Source organism: Nyctereutes procyonoides, unplaced genomic scaffold (genome assembly GCF_905146905.1).
Source record: "Nyctereutes procyonoides isolate TBG_1078 unplaced genomic scaffold, NYPRO_anot_genome, whole genome shotgun sequence".
Classification (NCBI taxonomy): Eukaryota; Metazoa; Chordata; class Mammalia; order Carnivora; family Canidae; genus Nyctereutes; species Nyctereutes procyonoides.
In genome coordinates, this window is record NW_026575047.1 from 20,709,607 (window position 1) to 20,735,616 (window position 26,010).

Genomic DNA, 26,010 nt, shown 5'->3' on the forward strand with positions numbered 1-26,010 from the left:
GTTATTTATACCCAGGGGTGCCACTGACCCACACAGCTGCCATCCCCTTCATTCCTTTTCTGGGGAGCAGAGCTGGCAAATCAATGGTCAAATTTGTCCTCAGAGAAGGAGGGGCCTGTCTGGTGGTGAAGCCAAGGCCCGGCTCCTTTATCTGCACGCCAGCCTTGTGGGGTTGGGAGCAGGGGATTATGACCCTGTGTGACCATGAGGGTGCCCGGGTTGATGGAGGTATCATGGGTTTTGTCACCTGCATGAGCTTCGTGGTCAGCCAACGTGGCTTCCAGACCCAATCTGCTGCTTGTCAGCAGACAGTCATTCACATCTCCAAGCCTTGGTTTCCTTCCCTGGCAGGTAGTGGTGATCATCAGGCCACCTCTGGCTCAAAGGACTTGAGTCAGTGAGCAGCGCCAGGTCATCCCAAGAGCAGGTGGCTTAGTCGCTAGTGGCAGTTGTGACAAAACTGCTAGGAGGGTCTCTTTAACTGTGGGGTCCTCTTGCCTCCCAGGCCAGCCCTCTGAGGGGCGCTGCTCCTGGGGCTGCATTGGAGCAGGACAAGGCCCTTTGGTTGTGGTGCCAGGCCTGGAGACCAGAGACGGGTCCCTGGAAGACATCACAGGATCTGACCGTGGACAGGTGAGGCCAGAGGCTTTCTGCATGCCCAGGATGCCGGCCAGGTCTGATCAGCCCTACTGCGTGTGGAAGGTGGGAGAAGGGACTGCAGAAGTGTTTGGAAGGACATTCTGGAAATAACTGAGAAGGAGACTTGGGAAGACTGAATGTAACACCCTGAGACCTAGGTGGGGAGTGGGCAGGTGGGGAGCCCACAACCGTGTGTCCAGGCCCAGTTGTCCCATCACATATCTGTGCACACACAGATATGCAGAGGATATGAGAGGAGGGTGGGGGCACAGTAAAGGGGATACAATCAGTGCAGTGACATGGTCAGGGGGCTTCTTGAGGAAGTAATATCTGAGCGGAGATGTGAATGGATGGGGAGTGAGCCATGAAGGGATCTGGGGAAGGATGTTCTGGGTAGAGGGAAGAGCAAGTGCAAAGGCCCTGGGGTAGTATCAGGCTCAGCATGTTGAGGAGGCCTATATGGCTGGGTGAGGGAGCATCAGGAGATGAGGTCAGAGAGGTGTGGGGGGCTAAGTGGAGGAAGGGGCTGCTTCATATCTTCTCTTCTGTTCGCGTCCTTAGCCGATTCCGTCTGAACCCAGCATGGATGAACAGGCTCTCCTCCTCGTCTGCGGCTGCCCCTCCGGACAGTACAGGGACAGCTCACTCCTTCCCGTGGAGCTGGCCTGGATTTCAGAGCAGAGGCTAGCAGCCGCCCAGGCCCAGGGATCCTTTCTCCTGGTGCAGACGTCCACACTCCCTCCCTGGGGGCCAGCTGGGGACCCCCCTTCCCTGCCGCCGCCACTGCTGCTCCAAGAGACTTCGCCACAAGAATCCCAAATGGAGCAGGTGCTGGATGCCAGGCCGTCGCCTGCTCCCAGAGCCTCAGGACAACCCGGTCAAGATCGTCACTGGGAAAAGAGCCACAAAGCCTCGCTCTGCCAGGAGTCCCCAGAGACTTCAAGTCAGCGATTTCCCAGGAGAGGGCCCAGAGATCTAAAAGACCCTTGGAAGGAGGGAGGAGGACCAGAGTGGAGAACTGAGGAGCAGGGGGTGAGGAAGGCTGCGGGCAGGAAGGAGGAAGACCTTGGTGGCAAGAGTAAGCTAAGTCAGGAAAGCAGAGAAAACCCGAGCTTGTGGGCTGGCGTTGGAGCCCCAGAGGGCGTGCTGATCGAGAACGGGGCTTTAGAAACCCAGGCCTCTGCCTCCTGCCCCGGGCCCGGCCCACAGTCCCCACTGCCTCTTCTGCAGCAGGAGGCCTCAATGTCAACCGAGGGACCCACAGCCCTGAGTGGGAGGGGGAGGGAGGGAGGGCTTTCATCAGAGGAGGAGGAGAAGGAGAAAGAGCACCCCACAGCCAGGGCCCTCGGTGCCCAGAGGCCGTCTCCAGCAGGTGCTCAGCTCCTTGCAGGGCCAGCCAAGGAAGAAACTCTTGTGTGGTCTGGAAATGCTCTGCATCTGCAAGAGGAAAGCCCTGGGGATGAAGGGCAAAAAGAGAAGGAGGAGGAGGCATGGCCTCTAGAAGGGTCCAGTCTGGGCCACAGCGACATCCTGGAGGAGCCTGGTCCCATGGAATGTGCAGGCCGCGATACACTCTTCCCAGCGGCAGAGGGAGGTCTGACACTGTCCCCCAGATTGGCCTTTTCACCCAAGGGGACCGAGCCCATCAGTAGCCCGTGGGTGCTGAGCAAAGGATCTGGCGGTTCTGAGCTCAGAATAGATGAATTTGAAAAGGAGATGGAAGCTTGTTTCCAGCAACTCTCCATCCTGGAGCTTGGGGGCGGGGGACGGTGGCAGCAAGCCTCCAGGCTGGCAGGAGAGAGCAGGAGCGTGGCTCTGAAATGGCACAGCTGCCAGGGGAACGCTTACTCCTGGCAGGGTTTGGGCAACCAGGGCTTGGAGATGTGTTTGGCCAGGGAAGTCAAACCCGGGGAGACTAGAGCAGGGGGTAGACCAGGAGAGATGGAGGCTGTGGGAGCCAGCGCGGGCCTTCCAGGGATGGTGACCGATTTGGATCACATGAGTCCGGGCCCAGAGTGGCCCTCAGAGCTGGGCCAGAACCAGGCACCGAGAGCCTTTGAGAGACAGAGGAGGAGGTTTCATCAGCTCATTTCTGGACTGAAGATAGAGAGAAGCCAATTTTTACATGACAACGCTGAGCTTCGGGCTGACCGAGAGAGATGCCATAGAAAACTGTGCATCCTCGAAAAAGAGAGGGACAGGAATGTGACAAGGATAGCCACACTCGAACGGGAAAACAGCATGCTGTTAGGGGACATCACTGACTTTAAGGGGGAGCTGGACCAAAGTTGGCAGGTCATCTCTGACCTGGAAGACTGCAATGCAAAAAGTTACGGCAAGATTTCTGAGCTCGAAGAGGAGAACGAGAAGCTGAAAGGGCACCTGGCCCAGCTCCAGAAAGCCGCACTGGAGAGCGTCAGAAAATCCAAAGGTGTGATGGAGCACGTCACGCTGGAAAACCGGGAGCTCAAGGCGCTGATCTCGGAGCTCGGGGTCAGCCACGAGGAGCTGATGAAGGGCGTGGTGCTGGGGATAGAAGACTCGGTCCGGGCCTTCAGGGGGGAACATGCCCACCTTCTGCGCAGGGTCTGCGTCCTGGAGACGGAGGTCATGTTGGGGGCGAGCACAGCCGTGGGTCGCTCAGTAGGAGCAGAGGAGGGTCTGCAGGGGGAAGGCAAGATGCCCGGGGACAAGGGGAACGCTGTGGACAGGGGGGTGCAGGTGACTCCACTTTCCGGGCAATTGACTACAAGAGCCCACGGGCCGCCCTCGGTGGCGAAATCAGGTGTGGCCGGCCGGTGGATGGGGCCTGCCTTAGGCACGGAGAATTCCAGATACGATGCCAATTCTGCAGCTCCGTCATTGGCCTGGGGAAGCGCCGAAGTGTCCCCACACGGAAGCATCAGTGGAGCAGGAGCAAAGGAAGCACATTTGGGAGAGGAGGAGAAGAGACCACGGTGCCCTACAGACCCAGGGCGAGCTCCGAGGGCCCTGAGCCATGGCCCCCAGGTAGGCTCATCACACAGAGCGGCTTACGCGCCATCTCGCTAGCTTTCTAGAGTGCTGACCACCCGCTTTCCTCCTTCCTCCGGCAGCCCTCAGAGGAGGTCCGTCATCATCCCCACTAAGTAAGAGGCAGTCATGTGGCAGGAGGGAGGGGGCTGGCACGGCCACCTGGGCTGTCCCTTCCTGCCCACAACCTGAGATGCAAACCTGCCCCTCCTCTTAGCCTGTTCCCATGGGTATCAGGTGGGACTGCGGTCCGGGTGGTGTTGATGCTGCAAGATCAGAGCTCGTGTTTTCAGATCCAGGGGTTTATCAAGCAGTCCAGGTCCTAATTCTGCGCATTGCATCTCTCTCTCTCTCTCTCTCTCTCTCTCTCCACCCCCTTTGAAAGATATTACTGACATATAACATTGTATAAGCCTAAGGTGTACCACGTGTTGACTTGGCACGTTTATGTATTTCAATATGATGACACCGTAGGTTGGCCAACACCTCAATTAAACTCCACATTGGGTCTCAAAAGGGACAATGAAAGGAGCAAGGACCATAGGATGTAATTGGAGGTCAAAGCCAGCTCTGCACTTAGCACATCTGTGATTTGGCCAAGACACAGGGTTTCCTGCGTCACTGTCACACGTGTGGAGGGTACCCGATGTTCAGGAATCCCAGGATGAAATGTTCGTGATATTCTCACGGGGTCTTGCATGTCTGAAAGACATTTAGTGTGGAGTCCTTTGTATCCACTCATGTTCATTCTTTCCCTCTCCCCGTAGCAATTTTATCAATCGCTTCAGAGGATCTCTTTGGGTTTTGTCAATTTTCCTCATTGTATGTCTGTATTTTATTTCCCTGGATTCTGTTTATACCTTGATTGTTCGATTTCTTTCACTCACTTTTTGGTTGGCTGTCCTTTTTTCTTGCTTCTCGCGTTGGAAGCTTAAATCATTGATGTTGAGCTGTTCTTCTGTGATCTGTGCGCTCCCATCTACGCATTTCTCTCTGAGCACGGTTTCAACTACGTCCCGCACATTTTGATGTGTTGTGCTTTTATGTCCGTTCACTTCAAAGGACTTTCCAGTTTCCATTTGTGTGTCTCTCCTTGCCCATGGGTTATGTGGAAGTGTGTTGCTGAATTTCCAAGCACCTGCCAAATTTTGTAGTTCTAGTTTTGTTTCTGATTTGTAGTTTTATTTCATTGTTGTCAGAAAACGTATACTATGCTATTTTGATTTTTTTAGATGTGAGATTTGTTCTATTGACCAGGTTATGGTCTATTTGGGTAAATATCCTGCAGGTCCTTGTGAAAAATAAATAGTTGGCCGTTGTTGAGTATGGGGATTGGGCCAAGCTGGTTAATTGTGCCGATCATCTTCTGTATCTTTACCAACAGGCCATCTATTCACATTGTTCTTTACCCAGATTATGTTTACAATCTCTTGAGTGTGCATTTGTGTATTTCTTTTTTGGTTATGTTACTTTTGATTCATGTATCTGGAAGTTATTTATGAGGCACATGCAGACTTACAATTATGTTTTACTGACTTGACTCTTTGATCGTGATGAAATGTCCCTCATTACCTCTCACGCTTCTTGCCCAAATTGCACTTTGTCTGATATTGAAGGGATCACACCAGTTTTGTTCCCTTTGTGTTTTCATGGAATCCAACTTCTTTTATACCATCTACCCTTTTGCGTTCAACTTATGGGCATCTTTATATTGAAAGTGTGTTTCTTTGAAACAGCATGTGGTTGGTTTACTTGGCTGAATTTTACAACCTCTGCTTTGCAGTTGAGGTGTTTGGTTCACGTACATTTTGTACGCGTGATGATAGAATTAAGTGTTTGTCTCCCTTCGTACTATATGTTTTCTTTGTTCTGTTCTATTTCTCCTTTCTTACCTTTGTTTTTGGTATAAATAAATATTTTCTATTATTCCTTTTTCTGCTCCATTAGCTCATTCTGCTATACATTTTAGTATCATTCCCTCAGTGCTTACCCTAGAGATTTCAAAATGTACCTATTAATTATTTAAATGTACATTAAATTAGTGCTTTTACCATGTAATATGGAAATTCCAAATACATTAATAATTATTAATAAATAATGCAAAAATTTTAATAGTTTATCCTCACTCTTTCTTCTTTTCCTCATTTTTGTCATACATATTACATCTATATATGATAAACTTCATAAGGCATTGTTACTATTGTTATTCCAAACAAGCAATGATCTTCTGCATTTATCCAGATCTCCTCATGCTCCTGAGCTGTGCATTCTTGCTCCCACCCCTGGGGATCTGTTTTCCTTCTGCCTAAAGAGCTTTGCCATTTCTCATAGTAAGGATCTGCTGGTGATGAATTCTCTCATATTTCTTTTTATGAAAACAAACTTCAACTTCTATTTTTAAGAGATTTTTTTCCCCTAGCTAGATTCAGAATTTTAGGTAGGCAGGTATTTCCCCCTCTTTTGGCACTTTGCAGATCTCATTGCGTTTACCTTCTGGCTCCCATAGTTTCTGTTCAAAATTGGTTGTTTTTATCATGATTTTTTTGTTTGGTTTTGTTTTCATGAAATAAGTATGTTATTTTATCTCTGACTGCTTTTAAGATTTCCTTGTTATCTTTGGTTTTTGGCAATTTGACTGTGATGTGCCTGGTGTGATTTTATTTGTATTGATCCTGCTTGGATTTTTCTGAGCTTCTTAAAATTGTATATTCAAGTCTTGTATCATATTTGGAGAATTTTTTGTCATTATTTATTCAGATATTTTGTTCTGTCCTATTTTTCTCTTGTTTCCTAGAATCTAGACTTTTTGATCATAAAAAAAGTGCATTAGTTTTTCATCTTTGTGCATTAGTTTGAATTGTCTATCAACCTGTTGTTTAGTTCACTTCTGTTCTGTTGTCTTATCTGCTGATAATTCCATCCAATGAGTTCTGAATTTCATTTGTTATCTTTTGTGACTCTAGAATATCCATTTTTATCCTTTCTAAGAGATTCAGATTCTTTACTGAAATACTCTGTCTTTTCACTCACTTTGTCGATCTTTCCTATATTTTTAAAAATATATAATCAGAGTTATTTTGAAGGTCTTGTCTGCTAATGCCAATATCTGTATTATCCCTGGGTCTGTTTTTATTGGCTGTTTTATTTCTTGGTTAAGTCCCATTTTCCAGCTTCTTCACATGTCCAGTAATTAAAAAAAAATTCTATGTTGGACATCATGTAGATATGTTGCAGAGACTCCTGGTTATTATCTTCACCAGAGAATGCTGAGTGCCTTTTGTTCTGGCAGGTAGTGGAATAATCAGCAGATGGTGTCATTCCTGTGCAGGGATATGTTAGTTTTGGCCTAGTCCTAGAGTCTGATTTTCCTCCTAAAGTGTGGACCTTGCTTCCAGGGCATGACCTTTCCATGACAGCGGCTCACTCCCCTGAGCATTCACTGAGGACACCCAATTTGGGCTCAGCCAGAAATCTGCCATCTTGGCAGCAGTGGGTGACCTCTGAAGTCTCTTCAGCAATAGGCAGGCCAGCTTCTCTTCGCTTAGGACTCTGAGTCCTGCACTGTGCTGCCCAGCTTAGGACTCAGCCAAGGACCCAAGGGGGCATTTCTAGGGCAGTACCTGGCTCTCTCCTTTCTGTTATTTTGTTCCACAGACCCAGATATCAGAGCACCTCTGAATTCCAGCCTTTGAGTACCCCATCTAGCAGGAACACCACTCTCAGCTTGGGTTCCACTTCTGACCCATGGTTTGGAAAAATGCTCCAGAGAGAAATCGAGGAAGGGTGTGGAGCTCAACTTGATGTGCATTCTTTTCCTCAAGGACTGTGGCCCTGCCTTGGCTGCCATTCAGTGTTTGCAAAGAATTGTGCATTTCTCCATATTTTATTGTTGTCCGATCTCAGCTAGTCAGACCTAGTAGAAACTGGACTCTGAGGAGAGGAATACTGAGCTGAGCATTTCAAGGTGGGAAGGGGATGGTGGATGAAGAGCTTTTCAGGCAGAGAGGGAAGCACATGGCCAGGTCCTGAGCCTGGTTTGTTGGAAAAATAGAAAGTAGCCAGTGTGTTGGGATCACATGGGCAAGGGTAGGGTATGTTGTGAGATGAGGTAGGGCTCAGATGGCCTGTAGGTCCCAGTTATGACCCCATCTAAATGCAGCAAGGGGGCTTTTAAATAGGAGAACAACATGGTTCAATTTCTTTTGTAAAAAGATCACTGTCTCCTGTGAGGAAAAGGGCTGGAGGGGGGTGCAGAGGAACAGTCAAAACAACTTTATAGTCAAGGGATGATGCCAAGGGATGAAGCCAAAGTGGAGGAATTTGGAACTAAAAGAAGGGAGGATTCCAGATAAAAACCAGGGTTCAAAGAAATGAGGTTTGTTGATGACAGGAGGCAGAAACAAGAAAGCTTCCCCTTTCCATCATCCCAAGTCACAAACTTGATCATGTTGCTATTTTACTTAAAATCCGTCTGTCTCTTCCTCTTGTACATGATGTGAAATCCATCCCAATTCCGTCTGGTGAATTCTAATCCAGGCCCAGGGAGCCTTAGCTATTGCTGTTTACGTCCCACCCTCCTCCACCCATCGGCATCCTTGCTCTGCTCCCCCTCTACCCCAGTGTTCTCCTGGGAACTGCAGCTCATCCTTGGGGTCTCCTTTTGCAGGGCAGCTCCTCCCAGTCTTGCTGGATGGGCTCAGTGCAGAGATGTGACGCCATTTCCATAGCTTGTCATTGATCATGGTGGGAACATTTACACCATGGGAATCAGCAAATGGTACAGATTCTGGTGCCCATCCACCAGCCCAGAGAGCAGTTGTGATACATTTGCCACCCACCACCCCCATGGCCATGGATGCCTGGTTTAGCGCCTTCCAGCTTCCCCTCACCATGCTGTGCCGTGCTGCCTATTTCTCTGTCAATGTTCCCCACCAGATAGAATTCCCTGAGGTCCATATGCACCATGTCTCTCAGCCCAGGTGGAGCGTGTGGCCAGAGCCTGTGCCAATCATGCATGTTTGGGAGCAAGTGGATTATGGGGCCATTCACAAGACCATTGGGTGGTCCCATGAGGCAGGCAGGGCTGGCCCTCATCCCATATGTTCATTCTCTTTAGAAATGTACTGGGGGTACTCTCGTAGGATATTTGGGGCGAACTCTTCATCTAAGTCACTGGGGAGGGGATGCAGTGAAGACACCAAACTTCCCAGAAAGGCCAACTTGTTTTGCAAGTCTTAGAGCTGGATTTCATGAAACCATCCGGAGCACCCATCTGTTCTTGACAGCGCCCGGCCTGTGTATCTCAGGCCCACGCTCTGTGAATTTCTATTAATTAGAAGAAAGCCACATTCTGCTCTCGGATTTCTTTACTAACGAGGAGGAGGCCTCTTCAGCCGCGAACCACGTTGATTCTGTCCTTACACCATCCTCTCTCTCCTCTCCCAGCAGAATGGCTCAGGCCCTGCCTCCCAGCTCACACCCAGGCCAAGAGCATGAGCAGAGATGACCTTCACAGGCCTCAAATTCCCAAGCAGCTGCTTTAAATGAAGGGTGGTTTGCCATAGCAGAGGAAGGGAATCTGAGAAGCCTCTGAGCTTCTGGGCTCCGGCAAACCAGAGCCCAGAGCCTGAGCATTAGCAGTACTGCTCCTTTGTAGGCCACCTTAGCATATGAATTGGTTGTTTAATGATTCTCAGGCCCTGGCTGCAGAAACTCCCCCTCTGCTAATCTCAGGGAAGAACTCAGAGGTCTGTCCGGGAGTTCTGTGGAAGGGTGTTTATGACAGCCCCAATTACAGCAGCGAAGTTTTAGAATGACCTGAGCATTCAGCATGCCACAGAATGCTCCATGTATGCTAACAACGGTGTTTTCAACATTATTTTGCAATATGGAAAAATGTTCCTGACATGGTATTAAGGGATAAAAACTGGATACCAAAGATATAAACTATATGTTAAATGTTATATAGAGAAAATACATGTGTGTATGTATGTGTATATATGCACGCCTGTGTGCAAGTGTGTATAGAAGTTATTAAAAAATAGAACTTTAGAATACAGAACCACTGGGGGCAGTAACATCACTCCTATTTAACCACCCCTCCCGAAGTGCCAAATCACTTCTTCCCATCTTTCCGCCTCCCGGAAATTCCCCATGACATTCATATGAAACCCACTCATGTCTGACCCAAAAAGAGTGAGTGACTATTTTTAACTGATTTAAGAAAAATGCTCAGGGGAAAATGCAATATCTTCTGTTTTATATAAACAGATCATGCTTTAATGTAATAAGCATCTCATAATTGGATTTGAACCTTAAGTTCCATTCATTCTACTTTTTTTAGCAGAATGGTGACCGAAATCTATTGAAACAGATTCTAGAATGCCATGCCATTTTGCATATTTTTGAAAATATGTGCCAAAGATATATATATATCTGAATACATATATATATTTCATATATATATATGAAAATCACATTCTAGACTGTTATTCTATGATTCCCCAGACCCTCCCCAACACCAACACACTCAAAAAAGCCAACATGGGCCACATGCTCACACGTGCCCATACATAAGGGCACAGCAAAGAGACTGGAAAAAACATACGGATAATAACAACAATTATTCTGGCTACTAGGATTTGGGGTGACTTATTTCTGTGACTTTATTTTCTAGAATTTTTGACTTGAGAAAAAATGTAAGGTAAAAAAAATTAAGAAGGAAAATGGGTCCTCTGGTTTGCTAAGGCAAATTACTTGCAAAATAAGGTAACCTAAGCGTTTCATTTCAATTGGTGATTTCCACAGCTGCAGGACCTGGAGGCGGACACCCCCAGGGAGGACCTGAGGCTGCAAGTCCAGCAGCTCCGGCACCAGGGGCTGACCCTGCAATGTCAGCTCAGAGACCTGACGTCAGCCTACCGGGAAGCCACCTGCCTCCGGGACCAGCTCAAGAGCGAGGTAGGCTGGAGCCACACTTCCTTTCCCGCCTAATGAAATGTTCCCACGCTCCAGGGAGTTGTGGGAATGGAAAAAAGAATCAGGCAAGCTCTCACCATTCCCTGTGATTTGGTAGTATTTATTAGATTTCCAGAGTAAAGAGCAGTATGGGGAAAGAAGGGAGGCTTGTAATCCCTCCCCTCAGCTAAATTCTCTTCCATCTGAAGCTAGGAATACATGTGGTTTTCTAGAAAGTCTAACTAGTTTTCAAATGTTACATAAATAAAAGTCCTTCCTCTGTAGGAGTGAAGTGAGTGTGATTTTATCAAAGGGCAGAAAGATCCTTGTAGATTTGAGAAAGTGTCCATTACCTTATCTGTGATGATGGAGACGTGAACTTTCGTGGGTGATAAAATTGCACAGAACATAGTGAACACACTAAGAGTAGAACTAGAGATATCTGAGTAAGGTTGGTAGATTGTATCAATAAAATTGATATTATAGAGTTGTAATATACTATAGTTTTGCAAAATGTTCCCCTTGGGGGAAACAGGGCAAAGGATACAAGGGATTTCTTTGTGTCTTTTCTTACAACTACATGTAGATCTATAACTATCTCATTTTTTAAAATGCAAAAAAAAAAAAAAAAGAATAATAATCCCTTCTCCCTTTGACCCCAACCCCTTCTGAGCTCCAGCATTTTTTTCAACCCTATCTACTCGCATTCAGTGTATCTGTGGATGTGTATGCAGATTTGAAGTTATACCATACAAAAATATTCTGCATCTTGATTTTCTCATTTAAAAATATATTTTTTTTAAGATTTTATTTATTCAGGACACCTGGGTGGCTCAGTGGTTGAGCATCTGCCTTTGACTCAGGTCGTTAACCCTGGGGGCCTGGGATCAAGTTCCTCATTGGGCTCCCCGCAGGGAGCCTGCCTGTGTCTCTGCCTGTGTCTCTGCCTCTCTCTCTGTGTCTCTCATGAACATAAAAAAACCAAAGATTTTATTTATTCATTTAAGAGAGAGAGAAAGAGCTAGAGAGAACATAAGTGGAGAGAAGGAGAAACAAGTTCTCTGCAAGCAGGGAACCACATGCAGGACTCAATCCCTAGACCCTGGGATCATGACCTGAGCCAAAGGCAGACACTTCACCAACTGAGCCACTGAAGGACCCCGTTGATTTTCTCATTTAACAGAAAATCTGTTTCCATATCAACACATACAAACTGACCTCATTTTTAAAAAATCTTCCTATTATTTTTTCATAAGGCCAAAACATAACTTACTTAATCAGTTCTTTGTGAAAATCCAAATTGTTTCTGTTTCTTTCTCTCTCTCTTTTTAAAAGATTTTATTTACTTATTTATTCATGAGAGAGAGAGAGAGAGGCAGAGACCTAGGCAGAGGGAGAAGCAGGCTCCATGCAGGGAGCCCCGTGTGGGACTCGATCCAGGATCCTGGGATCACACCCTAAGCCAAAGGCAGATGCTCAATGGCCAAGCCACCCAGACATCCCTTTTATTTATTTTTTTTTAAAGATTATTGCTTCTGTTTCTTTGCTTTATAAACAAAGCTTAATGAACATTTCTATGTCTCTGTATTGGGATATGTTTCTGCTACATAGTCAAAGGGTAAAATTCTAGAAAATAATTACTGGGTCAAAGGATATGTGTGTAATTAACTTTGATACATAACGGCAAATAACCCTCCAGAATGGCTGCATCATTTATGCTTCCTCCGGGAATAAATGAGTGTACATGTTTGCCTGTGCTTGTTACCCTGAATGTTATCACATTTTACATGTTTTTGACAAGCTGATGGATGAAAACTACACCACCAACATTGTGATGTAATCTCTGGCTCCTTTCCCGTGCATTCTTTGTATAATCAGATGCACTTTACTTAAGAGTTTCATGTCTGTGTTGCTTTCTAGACTTTGTGCCCAGTATTTTTTTGCCTATATGGTAATCTTTTAAGTGGATATGGTTTTCATTCACCTGTTGTTGGATCTGGGGTCATTTCCATTAATTTATATATTATTTTTTATGGGATTACTGATCCAGAGTGGATTCTGAATACATATTGCAGAGTGCCTTCCCAGTGCTGGCACCCACTTCCAAAGCCCAGGCAGTGAACAGGGAATGTTCCTCACCATGCCCTCAGCCAGCAAGGGGGCTGTTAGGACTTTTTTCTCCTGTCTGTCACTGATTTGTGAAAAATATAACTCCAGTTGCACATGTTAGGGCTTTTTAACCATACCCAATATCTTCTGAAATCTGTTTTTCGTTATTTTCAATGTTTTTTCTTTCTTTCTGTTCTTCAGTTTGGATATTTCTTTCTAACCCATCTTCCAGTTAATACTCTCCAGGGGAGTCAGATTTACTTATAAACTCATTGTTTTTGTTCTTGATTCCAGGTAATGTATTTTGCAGTCCTAGAATTTCCACTTGGCTCTTTTTTAAAGAGAATTTATTTACTTATTAGAGAGAGAGAGAGCAAGAGAAAGAGAAAGAACACACACACAAGTAGGGGCAGGGACAAAGGGAGAGGGAGAAGCAGGCTCCCCGCTGAGCAGAGAGCCCCATGCAGGGCCTTATCCCAGGACCCCAGATCACGATCTGAGCCAAAGGTAGATCCTTCACTGACTGAGCCATGAGCCACCCACGCATCCCTCCATTTGGTTCCTTTTTCATTTTCATTTTATTTTACCTTTTTTTTTTTTTTTTTGTAGATTGAGAGCAAGTGAGAACATAAGTTGGGGAGGAGTGAAGCAGAGGGAGAGAGAGAGAATCTCAAGCAGACTCCTTGCTGACATGGAGCCCAACGTGGGGCTCAGTCTCACAACCCTAACATCATGACCTGAGCCAAAATCAAGAGTCAGACACTTAACCAACTGAGCCAGCGAGGCAATTCCCACCACTTGCCATTTGGTTCTTTTTTTATAGGTTTCCATTCTCTGATGAAATTCTTGTAATATAATGAGGGAGCATATCAACCATAGTTACATGAAGGCCGGTCTCCGATAGCTCCGTTCTCCATTCCCACAGGCTTGGACAGAGGCCCCAACCTCTCCATGAGCTTGCCAACATCCACTACCGACTAGAGATAACCATCTCAGTGAACATGAAGTTGGGAGCTCTGTGGGGTTTGGTTTGCTTTTCCCTGGTGGCTGATGGTATTGAGCATCTTTTCCTGTGCTTACTGGCCATTTATCTATCTTCCTTTGGAGAAATGACCATTCATTTCTTTGTCCATTTGCAACTGGGTGGTTTATTTCTTTGTTTTCAAGAGGGAAGAGTCTATATGCATTCTAGATACGAATCCCATATTAGATATGTGGTTGCCAAATATTTTCTCCCATCTGTTGTCTTTTCACGTTCTCCTCATTCACTTTTTCATTGCAAATGCCCCGGCACTCAGGGCGTAGCAACACATTCGTGCTGTTTCCTAAACCGAAGCAGAGAGAAGTTTGAATCCAAGCCTGCAAATATTATTGAGTGCCTTTTGAATAGAAGACAGTCTGCTTGGAGCTGGCATTTTACACTTTGAATACATTCAGAAAGGTATGCCAAAATAGCTGTATAGGAATGTGCGTCGAAGCCTTGTTCGGAAAGCAAAGAAACAATATACATTTTCGTAAAGAATCAGTGAAACATTATATTTCAGCCTCCTGCTGAAATATACAAGATTTTAAAAGGACGTGATCAGTTTATATGTATTGGCATAGAAACAACACCACGATTGTAAATTTAATGACAAAACCAAGATGTAAAAACATTCAAATAGTGCAGTTTCGTCTGTGTGTAAACATGTGTAGGCTTTCGATTGTGAAGATGTAGGGTGAAACCTGTGTTAGAGATCAGAAGAGATGGGGAGGAGGAAGGAGGATTTTTGTTGGTGTAGCTTTCTTGTACTGATGACAGGGGAAATGAGAGTGAAGGAGAAGTATTCCTAGAACGGCCGCCTTATTCTAGGGTCAGCAATTCAGGCAGGACTGGGCTGGGGAGCCGCGCTCCACAAAGCATCACGGGGTGACTCGCTGGTGTTGAGCTGCGTGTGGGGCTCGGCTGGAAGGTCCAGGGTGGCTTTACTCACATGCACATGCCTGGTGCCTCTGCCAGATAGCAACAAGGGTTCACATTCGAGGAGCGTTAACTGGACCTTCCCAGCACTTTATAGGAAAACAATTCACAGAGTCCTCGCTATAATCCTCTGCTAACTGGGTGGACACTAATATTACCCCCACTTTGCAGATGAGAAGACTGAGGCAGAAAGAGAAGTGATTTGCACAAGGTCAAGTTCTAGTGAGTGGCTGAGCCAGGGTTAGGAGCCAGGGTGTCTGGCTCGGATTCCCCAGAGGTTTAACACAGCACTTAAAAAAACTCCACAGGAAAAAAAAAAAAACAACACAAAAAACTCCTCAGGGGGGTCCTTCCTGAGGCAAGAGGCAAGAGAGCAGGCCCCACAGCTGCAGTCCGGCAGCTCATTCTTTGTGCTCAGAGCATCCTTCCTCCCCTGGTGTTGCTCAGCCAGTGATGGGGAAGGCCTCTGTTCCCCCCTGAGCACCTCCTGTGGGAAAAGGGCCCTGGAGCCAACGCCTCCGAGCCCACTGGCCTGGGGAGGCGCTGGCTGTGACCGGGGCTGTGACCGGGGGCCCAGCTTTGTCAGACACGTTGGTTCTCTTTCAGCTGCATGAACTTCGGAAAAAGCAACACGAGGCAAATTTCGCTGTGGCTCCTTTGAAGGTAACGTGTCCGTGAGATCAATGTGAAATGTCTCTTTCGAACAACTAGAGCTCGCGTTTTCCCTATTCTACACGTAGTCCATCTTTATTATTTAAAAAAAAAAAAACAAAAAAAAACCTGGGAAGAAGAGCAATTGCATCCCAAATTCCCATTTGAATCTAGCGTTTTCACGTGTTTTCTTCCAGAGTATTTCGCGTGTGTCTGAGATCCCACCACCCCTACATGTCCATGTCCTGCTTTTCCTCCCGAGAATAGCCCAGAAGTGCCCTTGCTCGGTCAGGTCGGCTGCCCGTCCTGCCCCCTCCTTCCGTCTTTTGCATCTTGTATATGAACGCCCTAATGGGGACGCCTGGGTGGCTCAGCGGTTGAGCATCTGCCTTCGGTTCAGGGCGTGAGCCTGGGGTCCTGGGATCAAGTCCCGCTTCCAGCTCCCTGCGGGGAGCCTGCTTCTCCCTCTGCCTGTGTCTCTGCCTCTCTCTGGGTCTCTCATAAATAAATAGATAAAATATTTTTAAAAAAAACAAAGCAAAAAAACAAAACAAAACAAAACAAAACTGTGATGCACATTTTTTATTAGAAAGCTTTCCCCCACATAGCCAGAGATCTCTTTAGGCCAGACTCCCAGAAGTGGCATTACAGGCCCAAATATCCTTTGCCATTCAGACGTGTACTTTCTTTGAGATGACACATTTCACCTCAGACATGGCACCTGGATTTGGGAAGTGGACCTAGAGGGCCTGCCTTTCCTGTCCAGTCCCTCCCTGGGCAAGGTGTAGAGGGGGCCATGGGCCCTACTAACTCACTGACCTTACCCGCTCTGGGGCCTTGGTTTCCATTTGTTTTTTTTTTTTTGTTGTTGTTGTTGTTTTTAAAAAATTATTTATTTATTTGAGAGAGAGTGAGTGAGAGAGAGCACAAGCCGGGTGAGGGGTGAGGGGCTCCCTGCTCAGCAGGGAGCCCAATGCTGACTGGGCTCAATCCTGGGACTCTGGGATCATGACCTGAAGTGAAGGCAGGTGCTTAACGACTGAGCCACTCAGGTACCCTGAGGGGCCTCAGTTTCCTTAGATGTTAAGTTAGAAGCATGAGCCATGCAATCCCTCTCCCACCCAGAGTTCCCATGTCTGTCCGAGGTTCAGGTGTCCAAGGCTGTGACTTGAAGCGTCAGTCATTCCCATCACAGCTTGTTCCGACACTGCATGGACATCGGCGGTGGAAACATAAACTGTAACGTCCTATGAAAACGTGAAGCTTCCAAGCTCCGCACTCTTGTTTTTGTCAATTCCTTGTACCTTTACTTAAAGGATGACAGGACCATAATCTCCTGTAACTACAAAGCCTGCCATATGCCAGATCCTCCACACAAATTTTGCTCTAAGGTCCACAAGCAACATGTCAGGAAGGGGGAGCATGAGCCCCACTTGACAGATGGGGAAACTGAGGCTCACGGAGGAAGTGACCTACCCATGGTCACACAGAGCTACTCGGTAGCAGAGCCATGATTGCACCCAGCTCTGTCTGATGCCAAAGCCTCCCCTCAGCCACGCTGTCCCTCCAGGAGGTCAGGTGCATGAAGAGCCCGGTAGAGTCACCGTCACCATCAACAAGGCCTTCTTCTCTGTGGGGAGAGAACTCCCTCTCCGTGGGGAGCTGCACATACGATGTTCAACTGATGCTGGCTGAATGCATGAGGCCCTGATGTTTTGGGGTGGTGTGATCCAGGGGACCTGGAGAGCCCCACCTAAGTGCGCTGAGAGCCCAGCCTCTGAGTCAGACCGCCCTCCTGCCCTGCCTGCCTGCCAGGACTGGGCACCCAAGCACCACTGCCTAGGGGATGCTCCCCCACCTCTGGGTTGGGCTGGGCAGGAAGCCCTGGCAGGAAGGGATCCTCACCTCTTCCTCTGGTGGAGCAGAAGGGCACACCAGGAAGGAAGGAGACTCGCCCGGGGCCACCCTTGAATGATGAGAGTCCGCCACCCCCTCCCGACATGCACAGACGTGGGAGGTCATTTCATGGTGGGAGGGTTGCTCACTCATACCATTCAGGTAACAAATCCCTCCCCAGGGTCATGCTGTGCCCAGTGGTGGCACAGTGATGGTGCAGGGGTCCAGGGCAGTGTCAGCTTTGACCTGAGGAGTTCTCAGGCTGTACGGGAGACAGACCCACAAATATAAAAATTATCCATCAGGATAGAAAGAAACTGGGAGCCGGGCACAGAGGGACACCAACGCCTTTTATCCTGGTGCCCTTAACAACGTCCACTGTGCAGATGAGCAAGTGGAGGTGTAGAGGGGAGCTTGGTCACAGAGCTGGTCAGTGGTGGAGTCCACACTCTTGACCTCTGATCCTGGGCCCCGTATCCAGAGTCCCTGGGGATGTGCAGCAGTGTGGCTACTTGTTTTCTTTCTTTCTTTCTTTCTTTCTTTCTTTCTTTCTTTCTTTCTTTCTTTCTTTCTTTCTCTTTCTTTTTCTCTCTTTCTCTCTTTCTCTCTTTCTCTCTTCTTTCTCTCTTTCTCTCTTTCTCTCTTTCTCTCTTTCTCTCTCTCTTTCTTTCTTTCTTTCTTTCTTTCTTTCTTTCTTTCTTTCTTTCTTTCTTTCTTTCTGATTTTATTTATTCATTCATGAGAAACACAGAGAGGCAGAAACACAGGCTAGGGGAGAAGCAGGTTCCCTGAGAAGAGCCTGATGGGGGACTCATCCCAGGACCCGGGATCATGACCTGAGCCAAAGGTAGATGCTCAACCACTGAGCCACCCAGGGGCCCCAGCTACTTGTTTTCAAAGCTGGTTCTGGCTTCTGGGTGCAGGGAGGGGGCTGAGTGAAGGCAGTGCTGGGGGACGCAGAGCAGGAACCCACTGCCCAGAGCCCGGCTCAGCCGTCCAGCCCCCGAGGGTGCCCTCCATCCACGGACCCACCTGCTGTGTCTCCACTCCCGCCCTGTCAGGCCAAGCTGGCTTCCCTGGTTCAGAAGTGCCGGGAGAGGAACCACCTGATCACACACCTACTGCAGGAGCTGCGTAGACACGGGCTGGCGAATCACCTGCTCTCTGAGACGGCGCAGAGCATGGTTGACGACGTGGCACTGGCCGAGTACGCGGCCACCTTCCTGGCTCCGGGGCTCCCAGAGGTAGTTTCCACGGGCTTGCGCTGTCCCTTTTCCTGAGGGTGCTGTGGGCACATGGGCTTCCTGTCCCCCTGCCTGACCTGAATTGTCCCTCCCTCCCTCTGTCCGCTGACCCCACTCAGGACATGCCCAAGACCCCTGCTCTGTGCTGGCACCGTGTCCTGGCTGGTGCAGGAAGGCGATCCGGGCGGGCATCCTTACCCTCCAAGTGTTCACGACACAGTGCAGGACACACACACACACACACACACACACACACACACACATTCACACACTGTTAGTTCCAGGTCCTACAAGCACCGTGACATTTGTTTCACCAGATGGTTCTTTCACATGTGCCTCAGGGCCTTAGCACGCACTGCTTCCTCTGGCAGGATTCTTGCCTGTCCCGCAGCCTCCTACACATACTTCTGGACACCGTTCCCGTGTGACCTTGTCCAGGCAGCGTTCCCTGACTCCCAGGGACCACAGAGTTAGCACATCCTCGGTCCTCCGTGGCACGTCAGAGGGATCCTCCCCTGCTGCTGCGGGAGCTTTGTGGGCACCTCTCTGTTGGGGCTCCGTAACCAACAGAGTGGCTCCGTAACCATCTCTGTCTCCCTAGTGCCGGGCACAGAGAAGCTGTTCAGGGAATAATTGTTGAATGAATGGAATCAGGAACTAATGGCATGAGGATCTCCTCTCCTCACTGTCATTTGAAGAGGAAACAGGCCCAGAGAGGTTGGGAGGCTCACTCGAGGTCACACAGCCCCCAGGCAGTGTGGACGGTCTGGGGTGTGTGCTCTCACCCCAGGTCTGGCTGTGAACAGTAGCGCCAGGGTCTATGCTTGTGGTATGAGGGTGCCCAGCTGAGGCTGCCCCCAACCCCACACACGGGGGACCAGCCAGCAATACCCCCAACCAAACGCAGCTCCTGATGGTGTGAGGGCGAGATGCAGCTCCTGCTGTGGACGTAGCAGGCTCTGTTTTCCACATGCTCACTCGGCAGCTTAGGGCCAGCTCTGTTCCTCCACTCCTCGGCCCTTCCCAGCCCAGCTCTGCAAGGCCGGTCTTCTGTGTCCCTTCTGTTCCCCCACAACTGTCAGAGGTCCCCTGGTCCCAGGAGGTGGAGACCTGGAGGCCAGAGGGTCTGCTCAGGGCCACATGGTGACTTGGTTCAGAGCCAGAATTTGAATCCAGAGTCCCAGACTCCCAGTCCAGTGCTCATCTCTTTGTGTGAATGGTTCACGCCTCTTCAGAGCCAGCATAGGGCTGAAGAAAGAGGTCAGCAGCTTGTTGAGGTGCTTGGAACCATCTCTGCATATCCAGGGTGTGCGATGCAGTAGGTGTCACAGGAAAGGGCCGGCGGGCTGTGTGCTGAGCGGGCATCACAGCAGGGAGCGCCCCCGCCTCCAAGGGCTGCTCCGAAACTAGAGCTGAGATGTTGGCTGGTGTTGGAGAGGCTGACTTACAATGACCAAATGCACAGAGACAGATGTATAAACCAGAACGCGACTTTATCAATTTCTTATGAGAACTAGAACCATGTGTGGGCTGACATATGGGATGGATGGATGAAAAACATGTCAGCATATCCTTCCCCGAAGGGTGGAGTTGTCTGGAAAGTCAAGTTCATTCATTCATGCCTTTGTTCATTTGTTAATCACTAAACATTTATGATCAGAAGATCCTTTTGGAGGCCGAGATGAGAACAGGGAGAATTAATGGAGCCTGATTCGTTCATTTCCTGTAAGGATTGCTCCTGGGCCTGGATGTGCCTCCCGCTGGGCCAGTTATAAGCTTCTGTTTTCAGGTGGCTTTGAACCTGCCCTGACTCTTTTTTTTTTTTTTAAAGATTTTATTTATTTATTCATGAGAGACACAAAGACCTAGGCAGAGGGAAAGGCAGGCTCCATGCAGGGAGCCCAATGCGGGACTCGTTCCTGGGACTCCAGGATCATGCCCTGGGCCGAAGGCAGGTGCTCAACTGCTGAGCCACACAGGCGTCCCTGCCCTGACTCATTTTGCATTACTTTATAATTCTGTTCTCCAGGAACACCCCCACGTTCATGATCGGGGGCGATGCCTTACTGTTCCCTGTACAGACCACAAAATCTCAGCTCTCCCATCGCATGCTACGTACTTATTGAGCACCTACGGCCATGACCCAGGCCTGGTGCCGAGCGCTGGGCAGAAAGGATGAAGGGGACAGACCAAATGTGCAAGCCCCCACGGAGTGGATAATCACAAGTCATAGTGAGTGTCGTGAAAGAAGCAGAAACAGGAGGGAGACTGACTATGTGCATGTCTTTGGGCAAGAAGACTCTGACGTGTTCTGAGCCTCATCTGTAAAATGGGAACAGTACAGCCTACATAGCAGAGTTGACGTGAAGACTGATAATCCGCTAAGCACGCCGTACAGGGGTCCCACTGGGTAGGAACTTGGTCCTCTTGTGGGCAGTTTTCAAGAGGGTGCGCCCTGGCATCGGGGAGCTCCACCAGTGCGTAGCTCTGTGGCCTCAGGAGGGGACACTTCCATGTACCCCTTAGAGCGCACGGGGGCTTTCCCACGTGCTTTACGGAGCTCACTCCGGAGGTCCTCTCGGGGAAGGTGCATCACCATCTCTTCCCCAGTTGAGAAGCCCGAGGCTCAGAGGCTACAAGTCTTGCTTGAAGGCATATCTGTGAGTAGCTTTCCAGCTTGGCCTTCTCTGCGTGAAGCTGCTTGCCTGAGCCGAGCTGGGGTTTGATCCTGGCGGGGTGGCTTCTGTGCCCAGCCATTGCCATCACAGGCCTGTGGGAAGGGGGGCGTAGTGGGTGCATGTGGCCTGTTGGGAATCAGAGTAGCAGCATGGGGTCTGGTGCATCCCAGGTCCTCATTGAATCGGGCCCTCTTGCTGCCAGAAGGCCAGCCCCCAGTGGGCAGCTATAAGGCAGTGACGTGTCTAAGAAACCAGGGAGCTCCAGGCTGGCCAGAGGGCCAGGTGCTGAAGGGAGCAGTGGTGGGAGACTGCAGCGGGTGGGAGGTCACTTGTAGTGAGTGGGGACTAGAGCTGGTGTGGGAGAGGGCATCCCTGGGCTTCGGGAAGGCAGATCCAGCAGGTGTGAGAGCCAGGCCGGGCTGTGCATAGCAGCTCTGTTAGTTCAACAGCGGATGACTTGGGCTGTGAGGACCAAGGGCCAGGTGGCGAAGCAAAGCCCCGGGGGGTGAGGGTGGTGGCAGCTCCTCCTGCTGGCAGCTGGGCAGGAGGTGGGTTTTATGGGCTCTGGCTCTCATTTCAGAGGACACAGATGGAATTCCCGATGGAGGCTTTGGACTCTGGCTTGCAGCCTGGGAGTGCTGCCCAGCTGGCTGGGGAGACACTGGTGAGCTCGGGGTGGCATGTGCCAGAGCAGAGGATACACTGTGGCCGGGCATCGGGGGTGCTGTATGTACCAGGTGACGCCTTGCAGAAACATCTCTGGGAGGGCCTGGACCCTGGGGGCTCCGGTTGTCTGGCCCCTGCCCTTGGGAGGAGACCCACACTGACCACAGGCATCCAAGGGGTACGAGGTGTGGACTGGGCTGGGATCCAATCAGATAGTCCACCGTTCGTTTATTCACTGGAAGTGGTGATGATGGTCAAGGCTCAGCCCTTCCCCTGGGCCAGCATTCTCCATGGATTAGCTCACTTCATCCCCCCAAAGCCCAAACTGAGGCTTGGAGCAGTCAAAGGGCTGGTCAGGGTCACACCTGGGGTTGGCAGGCTGGGGTGCAGGGCTACGACCATCTACACTCCCGCCCTTGGAGAGGGTGCTCATGCCTAGAACAGGTCACTCGGGTCAGTAGGTACCTTCAGGAGCCCCCTCCTGGCTGCAGACGACTGCCTTCTCTCTGTGTCCTCATGTGGTGGAGAGAGCGGCCAGGTGTCTCTTGTTATAAGGGCACTAATCCCATCCTGAGTGCTCCCTCCTCAAGACCTGATGCCCTCTGAATACCATCACATGGGGGTTAGGATTGCGGGATATGAATTCTGGGTAAGCCCAGACATTCAGTGCATGGCACTGAGGGACCAAGACAGACACAGGGATGGGGTGGGGACCTCCCATCTGCTGTGCTGGTGTCCACTGACCCGCCGTCCTGCCCTTGACGTCTTAGGCCTTGGACGGACCCTGGTGTCTTTCCTGCAGCTCTGCTAGTTCTCTGCAGCTCAGGCATCGGTTCTAAAGCAGGAGGAATTCCTGGTGGCCAGCGTGGCCAGCTTTCCCATGATCTTATAGTGGGGAACACTGGGATCTTGGCCCCTCCCTGTCTTTATCTGGAGATGGGAGCAAGGGGAAGTCTCCTTGCAAAAAAAGGCTTCCCTTCTTTGGATTCCTAAAATCTCTCAGGGGATTCTCAATTCCACACACATACCCCAAACTCGGTTTAAGTGGGTGGGGCTCAAAACACCCTCTCAGGGACCTCTCACTACCCCCACACCCCCAGTCCCAGGACACCTATTTTTTCTGGCTTCTACCAGGACCTAGGCTGTTGACATTCTAAAGCCGAGAATGAGACACCTTTCTTTGTCGTTTATACTCAGGTATTATCTCCTCCTTAGAGGCAGATGCCCAGGTGCCAAAGAAGAGGTAGAGAAGGGGTGCCAGGGCTCACCTGGGAGATGGCCTTGGTTAGGGTGGTGCCATGCCCTCCCACCCAAGCCTGAACCACCTCCCCCAGGTTCTGGCCCAAGGTCAGCTCAACAAATAGAAAGTCCCATCAGAGAATTGATGAGTTGGCCCTTCCTGGCGCCCTGCAGTTCCTGGGACTCTAAGCACATGTTTACTTGGCAGATGAAGACACCCAAGACCCTGAGGGATTGCCATCCTAAGACCATAGCACTCACCATTCACCTCCCTGTGCTCTAGGGCAGGGACCTTGCAGTCCCTCTGTAGGGCTCTAAGTTCGAGCAAGACCTCTTCAAATGTCCAGCACAGAACTGTCACCTGCAGATGCTCACAGAGCAATGTGGTCCCTTTAAGCAGAATCCCAGTTCTGCGGTCCCAGGGGGAGGCCAGGGCTTGGGGTGCCAGCAGTGGAGAGTCCCCTGGACCGCAGCCTTGGGAAGATGCAGGCGCCCCAGCAAGGGAGCTGCTAATTTCTCTTCCTCTTGCCTTGCTTTTTTCCTCTACTCTCCACCTCCTGAAAAGGCCTTGCTTTCCTCTGGGTATTGTCAACCACGTCTATATATGGGCCTTCAGAAATAGAATCTCATCTTAAAAAGAAGCAGAGAGACTGACTCGGAGCCCTAAACTCCCCTAATTCATTAAAATCAATGACCCCAAGCCTGGGCCTCCAAGGATCCAGGCAATTATTTTCTATTTAGCTTTTGCCTTTTACGAAGTTTAGAATATTCTCCCACCCAAAAGTTTACAAGAAGAGAGAGGTGGGGTGGGGGTGGCGGTGTGGGCAGAGCATGTAGGGCGGATCTTTGCTACCCTGTGTGGAGCGTCCAGTAGGCATCCATTCTCATTGTATCCCGACAAACCGTGTCAGGAACAGACTAGTATGCCCATTCTACAGATGGACAGGACAGGGCTCAGGGAGTTCCACTAACTTGGCCACGACCTTGGAATCAGGAAGTGACAGGATTCAGCCTGCAAGCGCCTGGCTCTGAGTCCCTCCAGGCTGGTATGATAAATGAGGAGCAGAAAGCAGAGGAGGATCTCTAGAACCTCGATCACGTGCTGAATGCAGTGCCACCTGGAAGCCAGTTGAATGGATCCGAGGCTGCTCTGGATAGGAAGGTCAAGGAAACCTTGTTCTCATGTTGAAGGAGTCTGCATCGAATGAGACTAACTCTAAGCCGGGTGCATTTGGAGCACTGGCAGGGAGCAGAGAGGAGAGATTTGATGGGGACTAGGCTTCCTGCAGGAGGAGGCATACACACCAGGCCTGGAAGGATATAGAGGGGTAGAAATAGCTGGAAGGACGGAGCGAAGGTGCCCTAGGCCTGGAGACCTCCAGGAGGGAGGACACGGGGGTGTGAATGGTGACGGTACTAGAATACACGCGTCGTCCGGGGGGATATAAGTGCAGCAGGCTAAGAGCTTGGTGGAGAAGAGGCAGTGTGCCTAGTGCCAAAGGCTCCAGTAAGAGTGGTGTGGATTGCGGTCAGGCCATAATCGGTGCCCCTGTGCATTAGCTCTGGATTCGTCAATCCATTTTAGAGGGGACAAATGGCCCAGATGTCACAGCACAGCATGGAGGGGCTATGTGAGAGGCAGGTGGCTGAACTCTCCCGGGGAAGTCAGGGAAGACCTCATCCAGGAGCGGACATCTGAATTAGGTCATGACATACACATGGAAGTTCATCAAAGAAAGACAGCGTGTGTCGGGGCCTTCAGGCAGGGGGCCAGCTGATGCCAATACTTGTACACATGGTGCTGGGGGAGGGAGGTATCCCAGCAATATCTCACACAGAGCCCCTGCCCCACCGGAATCTTCCATGAGGAAGTGAGGTCTGGGCTGCTGGGCTGGAATCTGACCTGCTTTGAAGGTCAGCACTGCTCTTGTGACCCCGATCGGGGGCTGCCAGTCTGAGCAGCTGAGGTGCCATTGCCTCACCACCTCTTGCGGACCCGGTGCAGTCATGGGATCCAGCAGAATACCCACCCAGCAGATGGGGTGGTGTGGGGGACTCGACTCCCAGCATGACTCAAATTACCGGGTGACTGAGCCAGGGACCCCAGGCACAGCTCAGCAATTGGCTCTTGCAAGGTGTCAGCAGGACCTCCGTGGAGAAAGACTATTCCCCCTGGAAACCCTGCCATCCAGCTGCCCTCAATTTTTCCACTTTTAACAGCAGTTTCTAAAACACATTAATCACAAGCTCAGTTTGGAGATTTAATTTGGGTAAAGGAAATGCAATCGTTTTCCTGCACCTGTATTCCCTAAGAGCAAAGCCTCCTCCTTGGTGGGTCGTGGGCAGAGGAGGGATGGGTGGATTGACCAGAGAATGTGCTTTCTGCAGGGAGGGGTGGGGGGCCTGCTTCATTCCATTGCAGCCACCTGCGTGAGGCTTTTACTCCTGGGCCATGCAGAATAACTGCTGAGGTGTCTTTTCTTCCAGACCAGCCACCATCTGGATGTCGAGTCTGAGAAGGCAGGAGTCGTAGGAGGTCAGTGCAATATTCAATTAGGAATATCTGTGTAGGGCAGCCCCGGGTGGCTCAGCAGTTTAGCGCCACTTCAGCCCAGGGCCTAATCCTGGAGACCCGGGATCAAGTCCCACGACAGGCTCCCTGCACGGAACCTGCTTCTCCCTCCACCTGTGTCTCTGCCTCTCTCTCTCTCTCTCTCTCTCTCTCTCTCTCTCTCTGTGTGTGTGTGTGTCTTTCATGAATAAATAAATAAAATATGTTAAAAAATAAAATAAAGGAATATCTGTGTGCTCAGACACTGTCCAAACCAGCAGGACGACCTGACAGGTGGGCCAGGGTCAAGCGCAGGCTGTGAGGAATGGGACTCCCATTCCCCTGCCTTCTCGCTTCCCAGCATAAGCAGAACACAGTAGGAAAACTACTGTCTCTGCAGAAGCAGCT

The 26,010-nt window shown here is 49.8% G+C and overlaps 1 protein-coding gene across 1 annotated transcript in view; it reads left to right on the forward strand.

Annotated features, from left to right (window-relative positions):
* CUNH4orf50 (chromosome unknown C4orf50 homolog) overlaps positions 1-26,010 on the forward strand; it is a 49,980-nt gene that overhangs the window by 17,151 nt on the left and 6,819 nt on the right. The window contains exons 4-11 of the mRNA XM_055326166.1: positions 183-351; positions 506-633; positions 1,201-1,909; positions 2,030-3,648; positions 10,459-10,611; positions 15,284-15,340; positions 18,286-18,468; positions 25,539-25,587. Of these exons, the coding sequence (XP_055182141.1) occupies positions 183-351; positions 506-633; positions 1,201-1,909; positions 2,030-3,648; positions 10,459-10,611; positions 15,284-15,340; positions 18,286-18,468; positions 25,539-25,587 (3,067 nt within the window). The remainder of the gene's footprint in view (positions 1-182; positions 352-505; positions 634-1,200; positions 1,910-2,029; positions 3,649-10,458; positions 10,612-15,283; positions 15,341-18,285; positions 18,469-25,538; positions 25,588-26,010) is intronic.